At 36.2% G+C, this 27,809-nt stretch overlaps 2 protein-coding genes across 2 annotated transcripts; one reads left to right on the forward strand and one right to left on the reverse strand.

Moving 5' to 3' along the window:
* Window positions 1-2,112: 2,112 nt before the first annotated feature.
* On the forward strand, window positions 2,113-13,976 carry grpel1 (GrpE-like 1, mitochondrial). Its single transcript, XM_026910129.3, has 4 exons — window positions 2,113-2,265; window positions 7,469-7,622; window positions 10,633-10,714; window positions 12,948-13,976. The coding sequence occupies exons 1-4, from the start codon at window positions 2,207-2,209 to the stop codon at window positions 13,292-13,294; spliced, it is 642 nt and encodes a 213-aa protein (XP_026765930.3). The 5' UTR covers window positions 2,113-2,206; the 3' UTR covers window positions 13,295-13,976.
* A 1,617-nt stretch (window positions 13,977-15,593) lies between these two features.
* On the reverse strand, window positions 15,594-20,899 carry LOC113524014 (uncharacterized). Its single transcript, XM_053233640.1, has 7 exons — window positions 20,009-20,899; window positions 19,844-19,915; window positions 19,453-19,561; window positions 18,094-18,182; window positions 16,866-16,925; window positions 16,034-16,142; window positions 15,594-15,920 (listed from the first exon to the last, which is right to left on the reverse strand). Coding segments are annotated over exons 3-7 (372 nt in total). The 5' UTR covers window positions 19,455-19,561; window positions 19,844-19,915; window positions 20,009-20,899; the 3' UTR covers window positions 15,594-15,808.
* Between the last annotated feature and the right edge of the window lie 6,910 nt (window positions 20,900-27,809).

Consider the following 27,809-nt stretch of genomic DNA (forward strand, 5'->3'; position numbering starts at 1 on the left):
TGAGGTGGAGCCTCCATGGATCAGACTTGTTTGTCCAACACGTCCCACAGCTGCTCGATCGGATTGAGATCTGGGGAATTTGGAGGCCAAGTCAACAACTTGAACTCTTTGTCACATTCCTCAAACCATTCCTGAACGATTTCTGCACTGTGGCAGGGAGCATTATCCTGCTGAAAGACCCCACTGCCATTAGGGAATACCGTTTCCATGATGGGGTGAACTTCAACAATGTTTAGGTAGGTGGTACGTGTCAAAGTAACATCCACATGAATGCCAGGACCCAAGGTTTCCCAGCAGAACATTGTCCAGACCATCACACTGCCTCCGCCAGCTTGCCTTTCAATAGTGCATCCTGGTGCCATCTCTTCCCCGGGTAAGCGACATACACGCACCCAGCCGTCCACATGATGTAGAAGAGAACATCATTCATCAGACCAGGCCACCTTCTTCCATTGCTCCAGGGTCCAGTTCTGATGCTCACGTGCCCATTGTAAGTGCTTTCGGTGGTGGACAGGGGTCAGCATGGACACTCTGACCGGTCTGCGGCTACGCAGCTCCATATGCAGCAAGCTGTGATGCACTGTGTGTTCTGACTCCTTTCTATCATAGCCAGCTTTAACTTTTCAGCAATCTGTGCTACAGTAGCTCTTCTGTGGGATCGGACCAGATGGGCTAGATTCGCTCCCCACACGCATCAGTGAGCCTTGGCGCTCATGACCCTGTCGCCGGTTCACCGGTTGTCCTTCCTTGGACCGCTTAAGGTAGGTACTAACCACTGCATACCGGGAACACCCCACGAGACCTGCCGTTTTGGAGATGCTCTGAGCCAATCCTCTAACCATCACAATTTGGTCCTTGTCAAAGTCACTCAGATCCTTACGCTTGCCCATTTTTCCGCTTCCAACACATCAGCTTTGAGAACTGACTGTTCACTTGCTGCCTAATATATCCCACCCCTTGACAGGTGCCATTGTAACAAGATAATCATTGTTATTCATTTTACCTGTTAGTGGTTTTAATGTTATGGCTGATTGGTGTGTGTGTGTGTGTGTGTGTGTATATATATATATATATATATATACACACTCACACACTATATGGACAAAAGTATGTGTACACCTGACCATCACACCCATATCTGCTTGTTGAACATCTCATTCCAGATTTATTCCCCCTGTTTTTGCTGTTATAATGAGCTCCACTCTTCTGGGACGCTTTCCACTAGATGTTGGAGCGTGGCTGTGGGGATTTGTGTTCATTCAGCTACAAGAGCATTAGTGAGATCAGGCGCTGATGTTGGGATGTCGAGGAGGTCTGGGGTTCAGTCGGTGTTCCAGTTCATCCCAAAGGTGTTCAGTGGGGTTGAGGTCAGGGCTCTGTGCAGGACACTCGAGTTCTTCCACTCCAACCTCCACACACCATGTCTTCATGGAGCTCGCTTTGTGCACAGGGGCATTGTCATGCTGGAACAGGTTTGGGCCTCTTAGTTCCAGTGAAGGAAAACTGTAATGCTACAGCATACAAAGACATTGTAGATAATTGTGTACTTCGAACTTTGTGGTTTGGGTTATGGGTGTGATTGTCCACAAACTTGTGGCCATATGCTGAATATGTATGTATATATATATATATATATATATATATATATATATATATATATATATATATATATATATATATATATATATATATATATATAGACACACAGATTAACTTTCAGGATAACCTTCAGTTTGTTATAAAACAGTTTTAATAAATAAAAAGATTAAATGAAAGACATTTATTTAAAAAAAAAAAAGGAGTTAGCATTAGCTTCCTGAATGATGTAAAGGCCCTATTTCATTAAATCACAGGCTCAATCCTAAACTTTTCTTCACTCCCTACATCAGTGTACTCTTTAGTGTGTGAAATAAACGCTACTTTAGTGCACTACTAAGTAGGGAATTTGGGGATTGTGACACTTTGCGTGCTGCGGTGAATAACCTTCAGTTTTTAGCACAGTCAGAAAACTCGCCCTTGTTCTTTTGTACTGCAACCAAACTACAGGAAGTAGACGCGGTCAAGATCTGGGTTGATTGGCTGATCTGGAATATACGTCACGACCACGGACGATGCCTATTGGTTGGAGGATGAGTCCCGCCCACGTTTCTCTTCACCCCTAAAGTTTAACTGTCCCCTGTGCAGCGCGTGAGAGTTCCAGTCAAAGATGGCGGGTTTGTGTGTGCGTGCAGTGAGGCATATTTTAACAACTCCTTCGCTTTCAAGGTACGTTTTATCTTTAATTTTACTATTACCACACTTAAACTAAGTCTTAAAATTATTTTACACTTAAACCGAGACTTTATATCTTGTTTCTGTCTTCATTTCAGCCATTCAGAAGCGTGAGCCGTTAGCTAACTTAGGGCCGTATCCCAAATACACCGTGTGTTCCCTACACAAGTGGACTTCACTGAGTGTTACATAATGGAGTTATGCGCCCTACCTAGTGCCCTATATAGCAAGTGAACGGTCATTTAGGATTTAGCCTTATCTAGCTAGCCAGTTGTATGTCCATTAGTGGTGTTTTTTTATATTTTATGTATTTTTTATTGTCGTCTCATGACAATATGAGGTTTTTATGATTTAATAATATCGTTATAGTGTAGAAAAAATTAATTTATTATATCTAAAGTTTAATTTAAGTTAGCTAAATATTTATGTTAATGCTGTACAACAACAATACTAACAGTAATAATAATAATTTAAGTATAATAGTGAAAAATATATATATATATTTCTTTATTATGTATTATTTTTATACTGAGTCTAATTTTTTTTTTTTTACACGAAAGATATATAAAATTGACTCTAAAAGCTAAGAAAATTAAACATTAAAAAATTAAAATTATAAAGTATGTAGGAAAAAAAAAATCTAAGTAAATCTGTATAAATGATAGTATGACAATTAATAAATAATAACATTAAAAAAATCAATGTACAGATATTAACATAAAAACTCTAAGTTTATAATTTATTGCAGTTATAAATGATATATTTACTGAGGAACTGTGAATAAGTTTAAACTGGTAGGTTTAATAACTAAAATAGTTAAATGAGTCCTTTTGAATCTTTTTATTAAATAAAAAATATTTAAAAACTAATAATCTGTTGTTTACATTGCAAAGAAATAACAAATATTGTCATAGTGCAGAAAAAAAAAAATTCTAATTTTATTATATCTATTAATTTTATGTTAATGCTGTACAATAATAATAATAAATAAAAAAATAATAAATCTATAATTTATCGCAGTAATAAATGATATATATTTATTATTTATAAAAAACATGGCAGGCGAATAAATAAAACCGTGTAGCTGATGATTAGAGACGGGTAAAATAAACATATAAATTAATAAATAATAAATGTATAATTTATCGAGGATAATAAATGATATAAATTTATCATTTATCTCGGTAATAAATTTATATAAAAAAATGTATAAATTATCGTAGTAATAAATGATATTAATTTATAAATTATTGCAGTAATAAATTATATAAAAAATTTAAAATTTATCGCAGTAATAAATGAGAAATTTTTTTAATTTATTGCTCTAATAAATTACGTAAAAAATAAAAAATTTATTAAGGATAATAAATTATATAAATTTAAAAATAATCGCAGTAATAAATTATATAAAAAATTTAAGATTTATCGCAGTAATAAATTATATAAATTTATAAATTATCGCAGTAATAAATTTGTATAAAAATTTTATAAATTATCACAGTAATTATATAAATTTAAAATTTATCGCAGTAATAAATGAGAAGTTTTTTAATTTATCGCTCTAATAAATTATGTAAAAAATAAAAAATTTATCAAGGATAATAAGTTATATAAATTTTAAATTTATCGCAGTAATTATGTAAATTATGTAAATTATAAAAATTATGTATTATTTATCACAGTAATAAATTCATATAAAAATTGTATCATTTATCGCAGTAATAAATGATATAAATTTATCATTTATCGCGGTAATAAATTTATATAAAAAAATGTATAAATTATCGTAGTAATAAATGATATTAATTTATAAATTATTGCAGCAATAAATTATATAAAAAATTTAAAATTTATCGCAGTAATAAATGATATAAATGTATAATTTATCGCAGTAATTATGTAAAAAATTTATTTATCGCAGTAATAAATTCATATAAAAATGTTATAATTTATCGCAGTAATAAATGATATAAATTTATAATTTATAATAAACACAGCAGCTGAATAAATAATAATAAATAAACAGAGTAAAACCGTGTAGCTGATGATTAGAGGCAGGTTGATTTGAAGAAAAGGGTCGGAAGAAGGTTCGAATGGTGACGCGGTATTAGACACCATACTGTACTGTACATCACTGCTATAAATCTGTAATAATCTGCTATAATCTGTAATAATCTGTAATAATCTGTAATAATCTTGCACTTTACTGCTTTCATTACTACAGTTTTTTATATCAGACTGTTATTTGCACATCTGCATTTTATCCACTGTGTGTCTCCACTGCATCATATACTGTTTATCTCAACTTCACCAGCAGCAAAAAAATCTTAAATCTTATCTATTTCATTTATTTCATTTATCTTTATTTCCATTTGCGCTTCATCTTAGGGCTGCACAATATATCGAAACCATCGCAGGTGTAAATATCGCGATGATTTTAATACCGAATGATTTTGAATGAATGAATGAATGAAAGCTTTTATTATCATTGTATATCTCTGTATACAGCGAAATTAGGAGCCCTGCTTCTGACTGCTGTTATAAAAAACAAACAAAAATATAACATTAGATAATAAATAAGACTATAAAGTGAGTATACTGTATACTTTATTAAAAGTGTGTATGTATATACAGCAGGTATAAAGTCATAATATTGCGCATTGAACATTGAAAACATTCTGAATACGTGACCAGTGATAGTAACCGCACATTTTACAGTCTACATTCATAGAGTCCTGATAAATAAAGTGACCATTTTAAGAGCAATACTTCAAAAAATTTATGAAAACTCAGTTTCAGGGTGACGGAGAAAGCAGAGAAAGCTTTCTTTTCCTCAAAAAAAGCATGAAACGTGTTTGTTGTTTATGTCATTTTCAGTTTTTAAATGTATAAATTCAAGATACAAGATTCAAAGGACTTTATTAATCCCAGGGGGAAATTGCTTATATGTAAATATAGATATAAATCTAATTTAATAGGGCTTGAATTTCGGCGCAGGATTGCGGGGATTCCCGCAAGTTTAACTTTTATACATCAACTTTGAGAACTGACTGTTCACTTGCTGCCTAATATATTATTAATTCAGCTGCTGTGTTTTTTATAACTTTATAAATTTATATCATTTATTACTGCGATAAATTTTAAATTTTTTATATAATTTATTACTGCGATAAATTATAAATTTTTTATATAATTTATTACTGCGATAAATTATAAATTTATATCATTTATTACTGCGATAAATTTTACATTTTTTCTATAATTTATTACTGCGATAACTTATAAATTTATATCATTTATTACTGCGATAAATTTAAAATTTATATAATTTATTATCCTCGATAAATAATACATTTTTTATATAATTTATTGCTGCGATAAATTATAAATTTATATCATTTATTATTTTTATAATGCGAGAAATTCCCGCACAAATGTATTTCAGTTCAATTCAATTTTATTTGTATGGCGCTTTTAACAGTGGACATTGTCTCAAAGCAGCTTTACAGAAATAAATGGATTCACAAAAAAATATATTGTAAATATGTGAATTTATCCCTGTGAATGTATTTGCTTCATCTCAGATCTAATTACATCAAAATACATCAACAGACGCGAAAAAAAGAAATCACCGGTTCAAACAGTGTGTCTTTATTTTAGAGTTTAATATTCCGAGTCATAATGAGCTGCTTGTGAAGATAGTATCAGCTTCCAAATTATATTATTTTAATCCCGAAATTCAAACATTAAATGCTGTTTTGCTCTTTATAGTGTGTGAGCGGATTGAGCGCGCCTGCCGACTCAACACCGCCGCAACGAAGCGCGAGTAAATCATCATCTCTCTGTCTTACAATGCGCCTTTTATCCAAAGTTAACATGAATGAACATAAGACAGTGTGTAAAACTAGTCTCCTGCTTACTGATATTCATCCTCTCTCACTTTTCAACCGTGAGGAGACGCTAACAGCTCGGTATGCAGTATATATTTAATTTATGTCGAAATAAACATAATATATGGAATATATGAAGTTCACTGATTCTGAAAGACATTAATATAAAGTTTTAATATAGTTCTTAATGTCAGTTTGGAGGAGAACATGACAAATTTTTGTTATTAAGCTGTTTTGAAAACCACCATACATTAAAATCTGTAGACATAAATAAATGAAGATTATTAATTTAGCCAAAATGTGTCAAAATTTATTCTCCCCGCCGTAATCTTTAAATCCCCCCAGTTTAAAAAGTGAAATTCAGGCCCTGTTTACCTGTACACTGTTATCTTAACTTATTGCACCATAACTTTATTACCTCATTAAACTCCTGGTTGGATGCTGACTGCATTTCTCTGTCCTTGTCCTCGTCCTCTGATAATGACAATAAAGTTGAATCTAACTGAAACCTTCCACAGTGAGACGGCTACAGCGTCGTTATTCACATCTACAGAGAATCAGAAAAGTCAGGAACTAACACTAATAAGTTGAGGAAAGAGAGTAGAGCGTAAGGGTGAACGTGTGCAGAGTATGTAGTACATAATAAATAGAAAAATTAAGCCTATGTAGTTTTACACTCCTGGGCAAAAATGGCAAAATATGAAGCTTTTAATGGTCTTTAATGATCTTCACAACAAATTATTGGTGAGAAAATGAGCAGGAATGAAACAGATGCACTCCTGAGAGCTCCTGTGCCTCCGTTCACTGGTTTAATTTTGCTGTTTGTTTGGGGAAAAAACTAGAAACAGGGAAATTCACTTCTATAGTCTTATTGTATGCAAAGGTAAAATCATGATCATGATTAAAATGATGTAAAATTCAAACTAACGCATGTCTGGGTGAACAAAACTTTCCAAAAATATCTTCTGGGATTTTTTTCTTAAAACATTAGTGATTATTTGGTTATCTGTCACACCTGATGCAGCTCATCAAGAGCCACGAGGCTTAAACATTTACAGAAATCAAAGGGAAAAGCTCTCGCCTGCTAACTTCCTTTATCTATTAGTTTAATTCCTGCTCATTTCCTGACCAATGATTTGTTTTTAAGACCATTAAAAGCTTCATATTTTGCCATTTTGGGCTTGGGCCATTTTTTTTTTTGTGTGTGTGTGTGTACTCTAATAGGTTTTCCCCTGGCTTTTCGGACGCCCTGTGCATCCAAAGTTCAGTGTAAATCAATAAATATGTTTATCTGTTTGCTTGTTCAGGAGGACGCCGCGGCTCTTGTGCACGGCGGCGCAGCAGAAGAGTTCAGGAGGACCAGATGAAGAAACTGGAGCTCCAAAACCAGAGCAGGGCGCCGCTGAGAAATTGTTAACCGAGGAGAAAGTCCAGCTTGAGGAGCAGCTGAAGGAACTGACGGTGAGAAGAAACGTGAAATGTTACATTTTCATATCACCGTAATTGCAAAGTGTAGTGTTTTATCATGGTTTATGATATTGCGTTAAAATTATATTATCTGATAGAAGAATGAGGAGAAACACCTGCCGTGTGTGTGTGTGTGTGTGTGTGTGTGTGTGTGTGTGTGTGGTCCAGTAAAATACAGAGTAACGGGGTGGAGTGATGAAGCAGAGTTACTGTAATCACCCAGAAGTTGATTAATTTCCTATAACAGCACGTCCCCAAGTGTTTTATTCCTCTTATACCACAGCAATTAAATTTTTTTTAAATTTACTAAAGAATGACATCTTACTTTGTGTCCTCTTGTAGTTACATTAACATCGTAGAACATCCGTGAAACAAGTAATTTCCTGTTGTCACTTTCGTTATAGCAGCTATAAACAGTCGTCCCTTCACCAGCCTCTCTTTCTTCTCTCTTAAAATTAATAAGACAGAAAAATGCAGCTTGTCGTGTTACTGAGAAACCGCAAAGAAGCGTAAACTCCTCTGTGCTGAAGATGTTACAGCTTTACCTCTGACTGTTACAAAGCGCTGACACTGGAGACTCCTTCCATCAATGTTAAATAAGCAAGTTTCTCTTTACTGAAAATTTTTGTTAATTAAACATCATGCCATGTTTTTTTTTTTTATCCGTTTATAGTTACATTAATGCTTGCAGAACGAGTTAGTTCCTGTTCTCACTTATGTTATGGCGACCATAAACAGTTGTTCCCTCACCAGCTTCTCTCTCTTTTTTTTTTTTTTTTTAAATTTTAATAAAATTATTTTTACATTTTATACATTTTTTAATAGAAAATAATGAAGGGAAAAAACGCAGCTTGTCGTGTTACTGAGAAACCACAAAGAAGCGTAAACCCCTCTGTCCTGAAGATGTCCGAAAAAGTTACAGCTTTACCTCTGACTGTTACAAAGCGCTGACACTGGAGACTCCTTCCATCAATGTTAAATCAAGTCAAGCTACAATACTGTAGCTTGTATACCTTGGAACAAAAATGTCATTTCACTAGGTCCATGGCGCAACACATAACAGTTCTCAAGACTACATAAAGTGCAAATACACAACAGTGTGAGACGAGTGCGGCACAGTAAAGACACGTAACGGCACAGTAAAGACACGTAACGGCACAGTAAAGACACGTAACGGCACAGTAAAGACACGTAACGGCACAGTAAAGACACACAAAGCAATAAATACACAGGACAGTAAAGACACGTAACGGCACAGTAAAGACACGTAACGGCACAGTAAAGACACGTAACGGCACAGTAAAGACACGTAACGGCACAGTAAAGACACGTAACGGCACAGTAAAGACACACAAAGCAATAAATACACAGGACAGTAAAGACACGTAACGGGACAGTAAAGACACGTAACGGGACAGTAAAGACACACAAAGCAATAAATACACAGGACAGTAAAGACACGTAACGGGACAGTAAAGACACGTAACAAAGCAATAAATACACAGGACAGTAAAGGCACGTAACGGGACAGTAAAGGCACGTAACGGGACAGTAAAGGCACGTAACGGGACAGTAAAGGCACGTAACGGGACAGTAAAGGCACGTAACGGGACAGTAAAGGCACGTAACGGGACAGTAAAGGCACGTAACGGGACAGTAAAGGCACGTAACGGGACAGTAAAGACACAAAGCAATAAATACACAGGACAGTAAAGACACGTAACGGGACAGTAAAGACACGTAACGGGATAGTAAAGACACACAAAGCAATAAATACACAGGACAGTAAAGACACGTAACGGGACAGTAAAGACACGTAACAAAGCAATAAATACACAGGACAGTAAAGGCACGTAACGGGACAGTAAAGGCACGTAACGGGACAGTAAAGACACAAAGCAATAAATACACGGGACAGTAAAGACACGTAACGGCACAGTAAAGACACGTAACGGCACAGTAAAGACGCTTAACGGCACAGTAAGGACACGTAACGGGACAGTAAGGACACGTAACGGGACAGTAAGGACGCGTAACGGCACAGTAAAGACGCGTAACGGCACAGTAAGGACACGTAACGGCACAGTAAGGACACGTAACGGCACAGTAAGGACACGTAACGGGACAGTAAGGACACGTAACGGGACAGTAAGGACACGTAACGGGACAGTAAGGACACAGGACATGGGCTGTAACTGTAAACTCTTGAGTAGTGTAGCAACAATATTGGCAGTAAAATGAGTAAATAAACATCTCCTTACAGAAAACTCCACCATATCAACATATCAATGTTTTGTGAAACAAAATGAGTTCCTGTTCTCACTTACATTACAGCAGCTATAAACAGTCGTTCCTTCACCAGCCTCGCTTTTTTCTCTCTCTATTGAAGATAAAGAGACACATAAACGCAGTTTGTCATGTTACTGAAAGAGCGTAAAAAGCGAAGATGTTGGAAAACTTTACCGAGGTGCAGTTATGGGTTTACCTCTGACTGATACAAACGCTGAAACTGTTAAATAAACATTCTTTCCTTACAGAAAACTTCACCGTATCAACAATGACACGTTTTTAATTCATTTATGTAGAGTGTCTGCTGTACACGTCCCTGTGTGAATGAGCTGTTTCTATAGAAACGATGACGTATATAAACCTGCACTACTGTCAGAGCTGCTGTTATAGGAAACTAATCAACACCTTCTGACCAATCAGAATCCAGCACTCAACAGTGCTGTGGTGTAATGAGAAATAAAATACTTAGCTAACATTTAGAGAAGTATATAAGTAGCAGCAGTTAGTTATCTTTATTACGGATACTGAAAGAGGGGAAAAATAGACTTAAAACACAAGGTGTGAAATAAAAAACACTTTATAAATAATGTTAATGGTAACAACGATTACAAAGTGAATAAACACTGCTTGTTTCTCAGCTAGACTCAGTCTTGAAGTGTGTGTGTGTGTGTGTGTGTGTGTGTGTGTGTGTGTGTGTGTGTGTGTGTGGTTGCAGGATAAATACAAGCGAGCGCTGGCTGACATGGAGAACCTGAGACAGAGGGGTCAGAAGCTGGTAGATGATGCTAAACTTTATGGTAAGAAAAATCACAGGGTTCCTGAGTTTATCCTAGGTGGATTTTGCGCACGTGTGTGTGTGTGTGTGTGTGTGTGTGTGTGTGTGTGTGTGTGTGTGTGTGTGTGTGTGTGTGTGTGTGTGTGTGTATTTTCCCACTATTCCTGGGATAGAGTCTCCGGATCCAATCGCCACCCTGACGAGGCTTAAAATTAAATTAAATTTAATTTAAAAAACAAATAAATAAATACTGATTTTATTTCTTTTTCTAAATACAGAATAAACCACATGACTTCTGCCTTTCTTTTTTTTCTGCTTTTCTAAAGCACATGCTAACGTTCCTCCTGAGTGAAGCTCTCTCTCTCTGTGTGTCTCTCTCTCTCTCTCCCTGTCTCTTTCTCTCTTTCTGTCTCTTTCTCTCTCTCTCTCTCTCTCTCTCTCTCTCTCTCTCTCTCTCTCTGTCTCTTTCTCTCTCTCTATCTCTCCCGCTCTCTTTCTGTGTCTCTGTCTCTCTCTCTCTCTCTCCTTCTCTCTCTCTGTGTGTCTCTGTCTCTCTCTGTCTCTCTCTCTCTCTGTCTGTCTCTCTCTCTCTGTGTCTCTTTCTCTCTTTCTGTCTCATTCTCTGTCTCTCTCTCTCTCTCTGTCTGTCTCGTTCACATTAATCCTGATAGTTCTGAAAAAATTTTCATTTTAAAGCGCTCTCTGTGTACACCGGCGCTTTCAAACATTTTCCAAAAATTGCTCGTCCACACTAATACATCTGAAAATGCTCACATCCCTCTACTGCGCATGTGTAAAAACGTAAGAAGCTTTAGCCTGCGTCATTTCCGTCTGCCGTTTATTTAATTTCCGTTGATGCAGCGATGTTGAGGAAAAGCACCAGGTTTTTTATAAATGGACAGATGAAGAGGTGGAGTTGTTGCTGTGGGTGATCTCGGACTGTCCTCCTTTTTCTTGAATGCGGACGTCTCTCCTGGCTCGTACCGGAAACCTGTTTTACATTTCCGTATGTTCCTAGCTGATACTGTGACATTAAACTTGTGAAAATAGCTTTTTTTTTAAAAAAAAAAAAAAAAAAAAAAAGCGCATATGTCTCTATAGTGCCGACACTTTACAGCATCTCGATGACCATCTTTTGACAATGCGTCACCCGAGAAAGTTTAATGACTGCGTAGATGACATGAAGCTCTGGCCCGAGGTTAGCTACACTGATACTATTAACTACTTCATTTTCTCTGAACGTTGGTGGCGAAGAAATTACAGAAGCGCAGAAGCATATAATTACCTGCACAGCAATAAAATAGGGCAGGTTTTTATTTTTTTTTGAAAGCAGCGGTAGTCAAAAAGTGAGCCAGGCTAAACATGCAGCTTGGGTAATGTTGAGAAAAATCGGAGTGATAGAGACAGTCTTTTGCTCAAAACAAGTGTTTTCCAGTAATTTCTTCAGGTTATTGCTGTTGTGGTGGCAGCCAATGAGAGCGCAGCTCGACCCTGAGCTGATTTTCAGTCTCACTAACACTCAGAAGGTTTCTGTTTCATTCCTTCAGTCGCTCTCTTTAACCAGTTTTGATAAGGTTTCCTATAGAGACCTGAGCAGGAAGTTAGAATCCATCATGGGGGAAAAAGCTGGATAAAGTTGACTCGAATGGGTCACATGACTAAAAATATGTCATTGTTTTTGCATATCTCAGTTTTCTCAGTGTTTTTTTTTTTCTCGAAAAAGCTCCGTTTTCGCTGGACAGAAACGCCGTCTCGGTGTGGACAGAAGGCCAAAACGTAGAGAAAAAGATGCGTTTTCAAATTTATCCGGATTAATGTGGATGTAGCCTGAAATGACCTGAAATAGGCTTAACAAACATTCTAAATTGACTCCTGCCCCCAGTACAGAATCGATCTCACGCTAACCTTTCAGTCATTTCAAACGCAGAATAAAGAGTAATTGTATTCCTGTCCTCAGTGAGGAATAAACCTTTGTTTGAGGCTTTCCAACTAGGAACTGAACCTTGTGCTAATATTGGTGAATGAAAATTAAAATTTGGGCTAATTTTCTTCCTGTCCTAATTACGGAATAAACTACAATTACACCTCATACTGATTTTCTTTCTTTTCTATATAAAGAATGAACCAGAATGAATGCTGATTTTATTCCTAAATGTGAAATAAACTTTGACTCCTGCACTAAATGCTGAATAAACTTTATATCTCAGGCTAATTCTCTTTCTCTCGTCTTTCTTTTTCTCTTTATTGGGTTCAAGGAATCCAGGGTTTCTGTAAAGACCTGCTTGAGGTGGCGGACATCTTGGAGAAGGCGACGCAGAGCGTCCCGAAGGAGGAAGTGACCTCGCAGAACCCTCACCTGAAGAACCTGTACGACGGGCTGGTGATGACGCAGGTGCAGATCCAGAAGGTTTTCACCAAACACGGCCTGGTGAAACTGGATCCGGCCGGGCTCAAGTTCGACCCGTACGAGCACGAAGCGCTCTTCCACATACCCTTCGAGGGCCAGGAGCCTGGCACCGTCGCCATGGTTACCAAAGTGGGCTACAAGCTGCACGGCCGCACCTTGCGACCTGCGCTTGTGGGCGTGGTCAAAGCTCCGTAAAAACCCGGTTTAGTCTGGTTCTGCTTTCCAGTTTGATCCGGTTTGCCTGAACTTGACCGAATCGTACGGACGATAGCGGACTGATCTGATGTGAATTCCTCTGAATTATATCACAGTTTATATAATAATAATAATAATAATAATGATAATAATAATGGAGGTGGAAGATGGTGAGAGTGAAGCGAACCTGTTTCTGTTCATCCGTGTAACATTCATTGTGTCTGTTTCTGGATTATAAATGTACGTCTGAGAAAAGGGGCGTGTCCAAAACATGCCATGTGTGTATTAAGATGTGATGAAAACACAAGCCAGTGTGAATGCATTTCAGACGATGCTGTAAAGAAGTGGGGAAAAAAAAAAAAAAAAAAGGGTCCATGAAAATGATGGTGAAATCAGCTGTAGTAATGTACATCCATGACTTTGTATATTCAGATATTTAAATGACTAATATTTGTCCTGTCTTTTGTCTCCGCTCGCTGCTCTAACCATCAGCTGTCGGGTAAAATGATAGAAAATGCTCACTGAACATGTCACCGGTTTCACACCTGATTCGAGTGAAAGCGTTATATTACATCTTACATGTTAATTAGCTTCCAAATACTGTTCGTTTTCATGCACTGTGTTGTACGGAGAAAATTTAGTCACTGATTGTACCTCATTATAAATCGGGGGAAAAACCTGATCTGCTCCGTCATGCCGTTAATTTGGATCTGTCCGATGCGGACGTTTTAACAAAGACGAGACGTTTTATTAAAATAAGAAAAAAATAAACGTCAATCTAAGAAACTAACATCAAGTAGATTGAAACTGACATTTTAAGAAAGTGTTTATTAAGCAAATTATGCATAAGATTTTTGGTAACACTTTATTTGAAGGGTTCTTACATAAGAGATTCATAACCATTACATTAAGCTTTTATAAAACAGTGTTCGATGCTTTATGAAAGGCTTATGTCAAAACTTAGTCAGGTGACATTACAGGTTTTATGCAGTATTATGTCACATAGAAGTGGAGAGAAAAGGGCTCCAGTTCATAACGCATTCATAAACATTAAATAAGTCTTTTATTAAGCAGCATTACACACTTTATAAAAAGAATAGTTAATGGTTTTCTTAAAAAAGAAAAGAAAGTAATGGTTATGAATGTGTTATGTCACGTCTTTAGCCTATAGAAAATCGAAAGTACCGGATGCTTTAAGAGACATTTTCTTCTTTACACATAAGCTGTATTTGGAACAATATTGCTCTGAATCCCTTGATAAAATCACAGATAATAGATTCACAGCGTCTCATCACAACGTTTCCTTTAGGGCCCTAAGTGACATCCGTCTTCTTGGTACCTGAACGAGATAACCAGTGCAGTCCACAGAAAATTCTGAGTAAATCAAATTCACTTTACTAAAGTTAATGTAGCTTCTAATCCACTGGAAAAAAGCCCTGAGATTTCATAGTGGCATTGCAGAGGGTTCGTTAGACAGTTATTAAAAATATATAAAGAATATATATATATCTATATATAAAAATTAATTAATACTATAGCATTTTATTGTAAACTTACAAATAAAAAGTGATAGAAGTGGATTGAGTCGTGTAATGAGAGTACTTCTTGGCATGTGAGAGTAAAATGTAAATTACAGTGTTACTTAGAAAAATTGTTCTTCATAGCTAAAAATGTCTTCATCTTTAGAGCTCTTTAAAATCACATACAATGGACATTACATTCAGTAAAAAAAAAAAAAAAAAGTCACAAGAAGAAGAACTTGCACAAGCTAGACAACCAACGCTCCAGAGTGGGAAAACTTCTGTAAGTACAGGGATGAATATTTACACACACGCAGACCATGACAAGGCCAAATCCTTTCCTAAGTGTGTGATACTGCATGAGTGAAGCTGCTTTCTAGTGAAAGTATGAAGCCAGTTTTGTTTTTTTTTAAAGACATTCGCCATGAAACCAAACAAGGCGAGGCTGCACAGATTAAAACAACAACAAAAGCTCTAAATAAGTAAAACAAACCTTTTCAACAAACAAAAGATTAAGATGCTTAACTTTAGTCTGCTTATCATCTTCAGGAGTTCTTGAGACAAATTTAGGTTGAAGGACAAAAAAGGCACAAATGAGTGACACTAACGCTTAATAATCACAGAGTCAGATTTTATTGATAAAGACAATAAAAACAGCCAGTTTTCTAAATGTAGTTAAACAGAATACAATGTAAATATAGCTGCAAGCAGTGATCAAGGGGTCCAAGCACCACGCAGTGGTCTGTGACACTAGTTATGACTTGTTGCTTTATGTTTGGTTTTGTGATTAAACTGTAATTGAGGCAACAGATGTGTTAAAGTCATGTATGTATATAGCTTATATTTTAAAGTGGTTTACAGAATCTCCAATCCATTCCAGCAAGGTTTATTATCAGAGAAGATTTATAAAATCTTTGTCTCAACACAGAATCATTTCTGATTAATGGAGAGAGGATTGAACTGAGTTTGGGTTATGCTTTTCAGCTGACAACAATCAGTTATCTGAGAAGGCCCACCTCAGGCAGTTGTAAGTTGTTCTGATGAACTCACGAGACAAACTAATGAGATTTCTCGTGCAATCACTTGTAGTGGTCTGGATGGTCACACTGCAGGGAAGAGACGTCTCCAGTCAAGCTAAACGTCAAGCTAAATTTATATTAGTAACCTACATGCTAACATAAACTCTTTAAAGTAGAGAAGGGGTTAAAAAAAAACATACTTGAAGCTGATTTGTTCACAGATGTTGCTTATTTTTTCTTCTTGAGTCGTAAAGACTTCGGCTGGAGTTTGACTGAGCAGGTAACAGCAGTCCTCTCTTGTTTTTGCATCTGTGTGTTTAAAAAATGATAAAAAAGTAATCGTTTTAAATATGGTATAATTGCAGAAATCGAATATACATTTAGATAATTTAATAAATTACTTTTACACAGTGGTAGAGCTTTTGTCATTTAATTAACACAACCCAGATCCATGACTACTCTAACTGAGGTAAAGTGCTTATTGAAGATGATGACACACACACACACCTATGAGGTGTTTCAGACTGCAGACCCTCGCACACAGGATGTTTTTTGTTTTTCGCACCATTCTGTGTAAACTCTAGAGACTGTTGTGTGTGAAATTCCCAGGAGATCAGCAGTTTCTAAAACACTCCAACCAGCCCATCTGACACCAACAACCATGCCACAGTTAATTTTTCTTCATTCTGATGTTCAATGTGAACATTAACTGAAGCTCTTGACCTGTATCTGCATGATTTTATGCATCGTGCTGCTGCCACGTGATTGGCTGATTAGATAAAGGCGTAAAGGAGCAGGTGTTCCTATTAAAGTGGACGGTGAGTGTATGTTCAATCAGTTAGTTACTAAACTAATTATATACTAAATTCTAATTGTGACTGGTCTGTTTGGTGCCATTTCCTTTTCCATACAGTGTTTATCTTTGTTTTCTATTTGGATGTATTTAAATATGAAACAAAAATGGATCCCTGTTGGAAATTTAGTTTAAGAATGAGGTGTATGATGTTTGTTATCTTTTTCTTTGTGACTTACCTAAAAATTGTTTGAAATACAAGGGCTGAATTTCACTGCTGTCCTGTTTAGGGGTGTAACCTGGAGTTAAAAGAAAGAAAATATACAGTAATCAATACACTTTGGATATAACTTCGTATTTTAAAGTATCACAGTACATATCTTAACACTTTTCTGCTGAGTGTCCAGACTTATAGTCACTTTATGGCTGTTTTTAGAAAATTAGAACATGTAAATGCCTTCAAATCCACTGAGACAATTATTATTTAACACCAATCATTATGATTTCTGTCGTTTTTTAGACTGTTTGCCATTCTCAATGCACAATGCCTCTGGTATATCATTACAAACATTTCCAATTATACAAAATCCCAAATTAAATTATATATATATATATATATATATATATATATATATATATATATATATATATATATATATATATATTTGCCAGACTTAAATGAACACCTTTTTTTAATTGAAGTTTATCTTTCAAAATAAATGGTGCAAATATTATATATATAAATATATTATAATATTATATGTGTCAAGATTATTGCTATATTTGGTTTTATATATATATATATATATATATATATATATATATATATATATATATATATATATAGATATAGATATATTGTTTGTTTATAAATACATTGGAATATTTTCTTTTTATTTCGCGTATAATGTTTTCCTTTTTTTTCTCACGGTCAATCCATTTACATTTTATTATACTCTAAGTGATACTTACAAACAAGGCATTTTAAGTAATAAAAACATCTAAAGAATCAGGATTTAAAAGAAAACACAATTTGTGCATGAAAGGGTAGATGTTACAAGCCTGCTATCCTACATGGAGCCATGTTTTCTTCTATATTTCTATATAAATAATTAATTTGGATCTGTTCTCTTGAAGGGTGCCAATAATTCTGGAGTTAGCTGTAGGTATACTTGTGTGTGAATATGTTTAAAAAAATGAAAACAAAAGCACCTCAAAACATAAAAATTGTTGCAATGCATTGTGAAAAGCACTACTAGATAGAAAAGCACAATGAATTCGTGTGTGTAGATTTTATTTCCTGCCGCTTGATGATTTTGAAACTTTTCAGTCAAAACCTGCTTCATGCTTAAATGTGATTTATAGCAAAAAAAACAAAACAAAAAGAAAAAGCTGTATTGACCAAGTAGAGAAGCAAAGACCAAGTCATGAGCTCCTGAAAGCAGAAGTGATGGAGGGAGGATTTACCTTTCTTCAGACACCAGTCATAAGCGTTGATGACTTTCTGCACCCACTCAGTATTGAGGTCTTCACACAGACTGGTGATGGTCTTGACCCTGCAAAGAGGAAAATATTTTTCTCAGTAATGAAATAAAACCTAATTATTAATAAAGTCTGTAGTCCAATTGTCCATATGTCTTAACCAATCAATAATCACTGATAATCTGATCATCTCAATGAACTAACGAATAAAACTAAAATACTGAGTGATGTGATGAAGCAGAGTTACTGTTACCACCCTGATTATTTTCCTCTATCAGCATGTGCACAAGTGTTTTATTCCTCTTAAACCAAAGCAATTTGCCAACAATCACAGTTTTTATTTATTAAAGAACATGCCATACTTTTTATCCATTTATAGTTACATTTAATGCTTGTGAAACTGTCATGTAAGGTGGGTGGAGACAGATGCAATCGCAGTTAAGGCTTTTATTCAAGAGGAAACAAATACAGAACAGGAAACAAAACTCCAAACGTAAACGGTACACAGGCAAAGGTCAGGCAATATGCAAACTAGGAAACAGAATAAAGGAAGTCAAAGACACAAAACAAAGGCTCGGTAAGAACACTAAACATTACTTCACCTCACCACGAACAAAAACATACAGGGTTTAAATATACAAACTAATCAAGGGCAAATTGAACACAGGTGAGAATGGTGATGACACGTAAGGGAGACACTCGATGACAAGACAGGGGTGGAGACAGGACATAAACCAAAACAAAACACATGTAGCATATGTAAACAATACTTATGACAATACGGAAACACGTAAGCTGATTAAGCTTCTTGTACTTGGTGCGAGGAGGAAATCCCTGCCATAAACAAGTTAGTTCCTGTTCTCACTTGTTATAGCAGCTATAAACAGTCGTTCCCTCAACAGCCACTCTTTATTTTCTCTCTTGAAGCTAATAATGAGGGAAAAAACGCAGCTAGTCATGTTACAGAGAAACCGCAATGAAGCGTAAACTCCTCTGTCCTGAAGATGCTGAAGATGTCATAAAACATAACTGTTACAAAGTTCTGAAACTGGAGACTCCTTCCATAAATGTTAATAAAACATCTCATTATGGAAAATTTCACCATATCAACAATTAGACACTTTTTTAATGTGAAGCATCAGCGGTAAAAGTTCATGCTACTATAGGAATGATAAGGTATTAGAACGAGTGCATTAATATAATCTAGAGTTCAGCGATGCTCTGGTAAAAAGTCCCTAATCTCCAAGAGATTTGTGATACATGTAAGCTAGGATTAAAGTTTCTAGTTAGTGTAAAATCAGAATTCAGCAGTAAAATTAATAAATGTAAAGGGTAAAAACTTGCATGACTACACGTTCTCGACAGTCCACTCTGGTTTCTTCAGGTCTTCTTGAAGGTTTACTAGAAGGCAGTGTAAAAGAGAAATGGACACAACATTCCTCTGGGTTTGGACCTGTGTGTTAATAAGAGGTGAGGTGTGATTTAATTCATTTTAATAAAATAAAAAATACTTTTGCTTGTAATTCTGAAATGCTAAGGGATGATTGATATTAAACTAAATTATGACATAGTAGTTTTTTTGTTGGAAAATCAAACAAGTCAGTAATTCTGTTACTGCTGAACAAACATTATTTAAGTAACCTGAATTCAACTGAAATACCATGAGCGATACAATCTTATTAGCAATCTCACAGATTTAAAGATTAAACAGCCCAAAGAAAAGTTTGTGACGTACGTGGACTCTCTTGTGGTGTCGCTGTGTGTTGCTGTTCCTCTGTGTATTCCTGTTGAGGTGCACAAGTTGTAGCTAAACGACAGACAACACGTTTTACACAGGATGTTGCAAAGTTTAAATGATCACAGCGCTGAGAGTGAACTGTACATAACATGTATAACTTACCTGTAATAATAATGATGCTACAACAGCAGAATTAAGCTTGTAATATTCAGTGTGGGTTAATTCTCTGACTGCTACAGTGTTAATAAACAACTTGTGTATATTAGATAATATATACAGGGTGTCTCCATACATAGGGGACTGTGTTTGCCAGCACCACGTAGGCTGCTGGGTTTCGCTGCAGAAATAAGAAGCGAGTCGACAGTCAAAGTCTCCAGAAGAACTGTGGCTGCTTCTGCAAGATGCTCAGTAACACTTCCAGCTCATTTCCTTATAAAACTGCACACACTGCACCTCAGATACTGTTTTATTTTAAAGCGAAGGATCATCACATTAAATATTGACTTTGTTTCATTTATTACTGTTCTTTATAGTATTTCTTTAATGTAGAAACATTTAATTTCATTATTTTTGAATGCATCTTTTCTCTACAGCATTTCTTGGCATGTATCTAAGGCTTTTGCACAGTACTGTAGTTACAGTTACCTCCCAGATCAACCTTCTCATTGTTGACAACCAACCAGTACCACTTCTCTCTTTTCACTCAGGTGCTTGTTCAGTTCTTTGTCATTCCAAGACTGGACTACTGCACCTCGGTCCTGGCAGGTCTGCCTCTGAGCACCATTCGACCTCTGCAACTAATGCAGAATGCAGCTGCATGACTGGTTTTCAACCTTCCTAAGTTCTCCCACACCACCCCATTGCTACACGCCCTCCACTGGCTTCCTGTAGCTGCCCACATCAGATTTAAAACACTGATGCTGGCCTACAAAACCAAAAACGGACCAGTGCCGACTTATCTAAAAGCACTTATCACATCCCACACTGCACCACGCTCCCTCTCATCCTCTAGCACTGCTCGGCTGATCCCACCATCTCTCAGGGTACAAGGAAGACCTGCATCTAGACTCTTCTCTGTTCTGGCACATAGGTGGTGGAACAAACTTCCTCTAGATGTCTGAACAGCTGAGTCACTGGCAGGCTTCATACGACATCTAAAGACTTACGTCTTCCTAAAGTACTTAAATTATCACTAAAAAAAAACAATAATACCTTTGTATTGTCTGAGCACTTGTTACTATTTTACCTCCCCAACAGAGTTTTTGGACTGATGGTATTCTTATTTGTGACCTAGTGAACCAGTGTCAGAATGTATTTTTTTGATAAAGATTTCAAAGCCCTTTTGTAAGTTGCTCTGGATAAGGGTGTCTACCAAATTCCATAAATGTAAATGTAAATCGAAGACATTTTGCTAAAATGTGTTAATTTGGGACACCCTGTATTCTAGCACTTAAAAAAAAAAAAGAAACAGAATGTGAGTTTCTCCCACCTTTCGCTGTCTGGGAATGTGTGTCTGTACTTAAACAGAAGCGGGTCATGACTTCATCTGTGATTAAAAAAACAGACAAACAGTCAGAAACACAGGACGTGATGTGCGACTCTACAAAAAGATTAAAGCTCATCTTCTACTTACTGTTGCTTTTTGTGTAGCATTGAAGGATCAGTAGAACCAGCAGGAGAGAACAAGAACTGGAGAACATTGCTGCTGCTGCTGATGATGATGATGATGATGATGATGATAGTGATGATGGCGATGAAATGTGATGGTGTGAAATGTTCCTTTACTTTTGGTTTTATGGGGCAAATAAAATGAAGTAGGCTGGGTTTGTTTGTGTTAGGAAATGGTCAAAGGTGACACAACTGCTCACACATTGAGCCTGTGGTTATCACCCGAAGTGAAACACGCCTCGCTGTCATAGCAATCACCAGAGCTGTTCTAAAAATACATTTCCTCTGTTTTGAGAATGCTCTTGATGAGACCTTGACAGTTCTCAGCTTGTTTCATCCTATGATGCCAACTATAATCTTTTACTATAATGTGTGTTAAGTTTAAATGAAAATTCATCAACAGTGCACACAATGTTTATCACCACCTATTTAATGTGTATTATAAGGTTTAAAAATGATCTGCTAGCCATCACATCACTCTCAGTAAGGGATTATTTTAAGACAGAGGTGTCAAATATAGTCTGTTTTCTAAAATTAAATTGTCTTGAGGACGGCGTTGTTCTGTGTTATTCTGAGTACTGCAGGTGCATTTCCAGTACTTTCACTACACTTGCAAAAGCAAGAGTGCACTGAGATGCATTAGATATGTAAGAATACTTACAAAGCTTACAAAACCTTCTAGCAAGCTGGAGAAAGGCTTTAAATTGTATACTTCATCATACATACATACAGTATTTAACTATGAAGGTAAGAAAATACCTATTTTACATACAACTCATAAAAACCTTATATAACTAGAGGAATAATAGTTAGAGATGGGTCGCAGAATGTCATCAATTCTGCCAGAAGTGAAAGAGCCACACTATTTCAACACGGAAATGCATCAAAAAAAAAAAAAAAAAAAAAGAATGCAAGGAGAAAAACTGGTTTTAAAAAAATGCTAGTCTTTTTATTCCACTAGAGGGCAAAATAGAGCAAGGCCTTAAACTCAGCTATTCTTACACAATTCACTATTTTTTTTCTATTGGAACTTTTATTTATAGAAATGAGCATTGACTAATTAAATATGCATACATTTATATGCATACATAATAAAACAAACAAAAAAAAGTCTTTAGATTAGATAATGTTATAATTAAAATGTTTATTTCACTGTGAAGATGCTCTCAAGAGAAGGAATTTTACAGAAAAGTTTGTTGGAAAATCATTTCTTTATGTTTAATCAAGAAATCACCACAGGTTGTTAAAAATATGCATAATTTTTCAGTGTAAAATCTAACATAAATCCAGCAATAAGCTAGGCCCGCAACTGCTTAGTTATATAAACCAGATAATTGTAAGTCACTCTGGATAAGGGTGTCTCTGTTATTGTGGTCCAAGCCTTGTGTTTTTTTATTTATTTTTTTGCTTTGTAATCACTAAATTTGTTCATTAAAATCGATTTGGCAACACTGTATTCCTATAATATACAAATGTCTTCAGCGAAGGAAAACTGTGACATGCGCCCGCTGTCGGCCATTTTGTTTAAAGTTGTTCAGCTTTCAGTTCAGTTTAATGTTGTTGTACTTTTCCCACAAAGCAATGTGAATTAGACTGTCGTACTAAAGACAGCCATGAGCTTATTTTATGCAACAGTCTTTCCCAGGTGACTTTCGTCAGACTAACTTTTATCTTAGTCTTAAGATAAAGACTATGTTTATGCAACCGGCCCCAGATTTCATCAGGCAGCACCAGTGTTTCTGTTTCAGGAAGCTAAGATCAAGAAGAAAAATATAGAAAACGCCACCAAAGTGTTTGGGGCAACAACATAAACTATGCCTGTGCTGTACTGCTGTCACAGTAAAGCCATAGAGGTGTAGTGTTACAAATGTAGCCTAGCTAGCTAAAAGTAAGCTTGTTAACTTACTTTTCTGTGCACAAGACCCAAAATCGTAAGCAATGATGAGATTGGGAAAGCAAGCTCTGGAAGTGGATAGCTGAAGTCTTGAGCGCTGTTTACCTATCGGGCCGATTCGGTCTGAATAGCGCACACGCTGTCTCACAGCAGTCCTGTGCCACGGGGATTGGCAAATGTACAAGGGTTGGTTCAGGTGAGGTGAAACATCTACAGAAGAGTGGAAGTTCATCTGTCCAGTGTGGTTCACAGACAGGACTGAGACAAAAGCTTGAGTCAGGATGGATTGGTACACGATTGGTCAAATCTACAGTTGTATGATTTTCCACCACTACCGCAGCTGTGGATGAGACAGGCAAAGCAGTTTGTGACCAGTGTGTTATTATGTGTTATTCTGGATAACTTGATTGCCTGATATGTTACATAATGTGACAGATTCAGTAATAGACCATTTTTCAGAGACTGATATCGTTAAGGTTGCATGGTATTTTACCACAAGTCAGAGCTGGGCCACGTTCTCCAGGATGTTTAAAGCAACCAACCAATTTCCTTCCACAACTGGTGGACGTATTGATCACATATTGATTTTTTATTAAAGCCCCAGCCTTTGAAGCCCCCGACAGCGCATTCAGAGACGCCATGCTTCTTCTATGGCACCTCAAGCACAATGTGTTTTAATGGGTGCACAGATTAATCATACAACAGGCTTTTAACATGTCATTCCAGCCCAGAAGCAGTGCATCTCTGGGAGTAAATGGAGTGTGGGCGGGTGTGCTTAGCATAAAAAAAAAAAACATTTAAATGATTAATGGACAGTGCACTCTTTGCTTGTTCCACATGGATGCACGGCTTCTCCTTTTTGATGATTATTAAATCTCTTAAAGGGGTGGAGCCTCGTAACCAGTAGATACCAGTAGTAGTAGAGCTGCAGTAGTTGAGTAGCATAATCTGAAACAGTTTTACACACTAGTAAATCTTGTTGCTTTATCAAAAATATTGTAAATATTGTAAATACACTGTAAGTATAAAGTTCTGTTTGATAATTTTTGTGCTCATTTCTGAAATTTGTTGTTTAAGTCTAGCAAGCTAGCTGTCACTTCCTTCTTCAGATTGCAGCTTAGATGACGTTTTGTGTGACATGGCAGACTGCTAATGACCTTTGATGTTTGTACTTATGAAATGTGTAACATCTAATCTAGATTTGGTTTTTTTTGCCACATTGTATTTTCTGATATTGACCCTGCCCTGCCTTGTATTACAAGGAGAGACTCACTTGGTGTGGTAAAATTGATCGGCTGAAGGGAGTTTCTCTAAGTTACTGAAGTCAATATGTTTCAAAGTACATGCCCTTTTTGTAGATAAAGTTCACTATAGTGCTTATCCACCTTTTGTAGAGTTGTAAAACAACTGTTTTCGTTGTTCAGAAGCCTAAAACAGCAAACCCTGACTCACAAAATGCTTAAAACGCTTTATTGTCTTGACTGAGATGCAATTACAATTACAATACACCAAGTAACAAACACAAAGGAGCACATTACTGATTAATGAAGAGAGAATTTAACAACTCAGCTCAGTTTAAGTTGTTAAGTAATTAATAATAAATGAATAATAATAATATGTTTTATTTATATAACACCTTTCCACAGCTCAAGGACACTTTACATTCCAAAACTAATAGACATAGGAGAAGAACAAACAAAGAGCAATGATATCAATATTTCACCTGTTATGAAAAGAGCCAAAGTGCTGAAGAAATAAATGTGTTTTAAGTTGTGATTTGAAAGTCGAAAAAGTGGTAACATTTCAGAGGTTTTGAGGGAGTGAATTCCAAAGTTTTGGAGCCATGACAGCAAATGATCTGCCACCCCATGGTGGAAAAGAGAAAACATGGTACAAGGAGTAGGCGAGAATCAGAGGACCTGAGAGCCTGAGCTATCAAAGCAACTCCTCAGGGATGAAGGAGCTCAGATAGATAAGGAGGCGCAAGGCTATGGAGGGCTTTAAAGGTCAGAAGAAAGGTTTTGTACTGAATCCTCGAAGCTACAGGTAGCCAGTGCAGACTATGTAATACAGGAGTAATGTGAGTGGCCCTAGAGGAGCGAGTGAGAACTCTAGCTGCTGAATTTTGAATATATTGTAATGATTATGGGTTTTAATGGAAGTCCAATAAACGGGCATTGCAATAGTCAAGATGAGACATGACAACTCCATGGACAAGAGTTTCTGCATCTTTAAGACTGAGAATATGCTGGAAGTGCATTATTTTGTGGAGGTGATAAAAGGCAGTTTTTTTTGGCAACGTAGCTATTGTGTGGTTCAAATGAGAGGATGGGTTTCAAAGGTTGAAAGGAATACCTTCAATATCTAGAGGAAAATCAGATTTTTTTAAAAATTATTGTATGGGGACCAATAAGCATTACTTCAATTTTGGCAGAGTTTAATTGTTTAATTGCAATTTTCTAAAACTATTGTTAATTATATGAGTTCAGTCACTCCTTCCAATGGACCAGGGCTTCCATACTCCTTTAATGGCACATCTTAGTTTTGTCAAACAGCCTCTTCAACTGTGTAAGTTGATTTTCTGCACAATTGCGTTGAGTCATTTCAAAGGTCACGCTGCAGTAAAGAAAAAGATTTGTGTTAAGTTTCTGTAGACAGCACAGTTCCAATGTTCCACTTACACAGAAAAGTGCCAGACAGGACATTTTTTGTAATTTGCTCACACAATACATATACTGTAGCCATAACAACGCTCTTAGCAGTCCTAGCTAGTACTGGCTAATTAACTAGTCTAGCTTGATAGAGTTATTATTGTCAGTAATGTAGATGAAATAAAAATCTGTGCAACTCTGGTGATTTGTCTTTGCTATAGCTTTGGACCCAGAACATCAAGAGAATATGAGAAATCTGAGCTGCTTGTGCGAATTGACTGTATGCAGCCACAATGCACAATACAAAAAATACACACACTGATATTTTTATTGTTATATTGTTATATGTATGTTAGAATATTGAAAATGAAATATTTTCATGTCATAAATCTCCTCATGTTCACGCACTTTGTCCTTCCCTCAACCATGCGACCTGATCACCCTCGTCAAACAGTCATAGAACATAGTACATAGAAGATGAACAATCACCTAGTGCTTACTAGTGTAAACATGGGGTTAGCTGCCGGCACTAGCTGACTTGGCTAGAAATTTTAATATTTTGTTATCAGGGCGTCGGCCATTTTAAGGGCCGTCTCAATCGCAAAATTCTTCCAGTGTACTGGAAAGTTTACTGCCTAAAAAAAATCCCACAATGCACCACAAAAACCAGAGAGCATCGATGTTCACTATGTTCCCTTACTGGAAATGATGTCATATTTTCTGAAGTCTCTCAGCTCAAAAAAAATGGCGGACGAACTCTCAACTTCGTCTACAAGTGTAAGTAGCTTGTTATCATCATTGTAGCTCTCAAATGATTACTTACATTAGCGATTTTTAACTTTATTTGACGTTCTATATACAGTTTTTTTAATGTCTAATGACTTTTAAGTGTTTAGTGATTTAGAAAATATCCACTAGCTAGCTTACGATCCTGCTTGAAGCACCATGACAGAAATGCCTGTGATTAAGCTAACAAAATTATATGACATAATGTCAGAACGATATCAGTCCTGCCTGTTGTTGATAAATGCCAGTGGTGACGTTTGATAACACAAGTACGTAGTCATGGCGCCGGAAATTGAGTCATCAGTGACCCAATGTGTTGAGCCAGGATCATTACCAGTCCCTGAACTCATGTACACGATATACTGATTCACCACCTAGGGAGCTGATTGAGACGCAGCCGTTGTTTAATACTTTTGGCACACAATTGACTCCATAATGTCTCTTTGTTCACTGTAAATAAACCCTGACACACATACATTACATATACAGGAAGTCAAATCTTTCATACCTATGTGTCAACAAAGACTAATGACAAATGAACATTATCCTATCACAGTATTAATAACTTGACTAATGATATCTTACTGGAAGCCGGCCGGGTCACAGGCATTGCTCGTGTCTTCTTTAGGAACTGTAATGACTTGTACTATTGTCCGTTTGAAATAGACACAGCACTGCAGCATTGTTGGTGCTGTGGGAAAAAATTATCCATGTGGCTAATGAGAAAAGCTTAAAATAAAGAACAATGTTGACATAAAAAATTAAATTTTTTACATGTACATGTATTAGTGAGTTGACAACTTATTTTAAGAAGTTTGTCAAACTGAAAAGAAAGAAACCTGTCTCAGTTTATTAATATATGGATTTTGAACAAACAGTCTTGCTTTCACCTAACAACAAAAAAGTATTAAGTTAGGAATACTTGAAAATGTAGTGAGCAAACTTAAAAAGCTGAGAACAGGGC

This window comes from Pangasianodon hypophthalmus, chromosome 4 (assembly GCF_027358585.1).
Source record: "Pangasianodon hypophthalmus isolate fPanHyp1 chromosome 4, fPanHyp1.pri, whole genome shotgun sequence".
NCBI lineage: Eukaryota > Metazoa > Chordata > Actinopteri > Siluriformes > Pangasiidae > Pangasianodon > Pangasianodon hypophthalmus.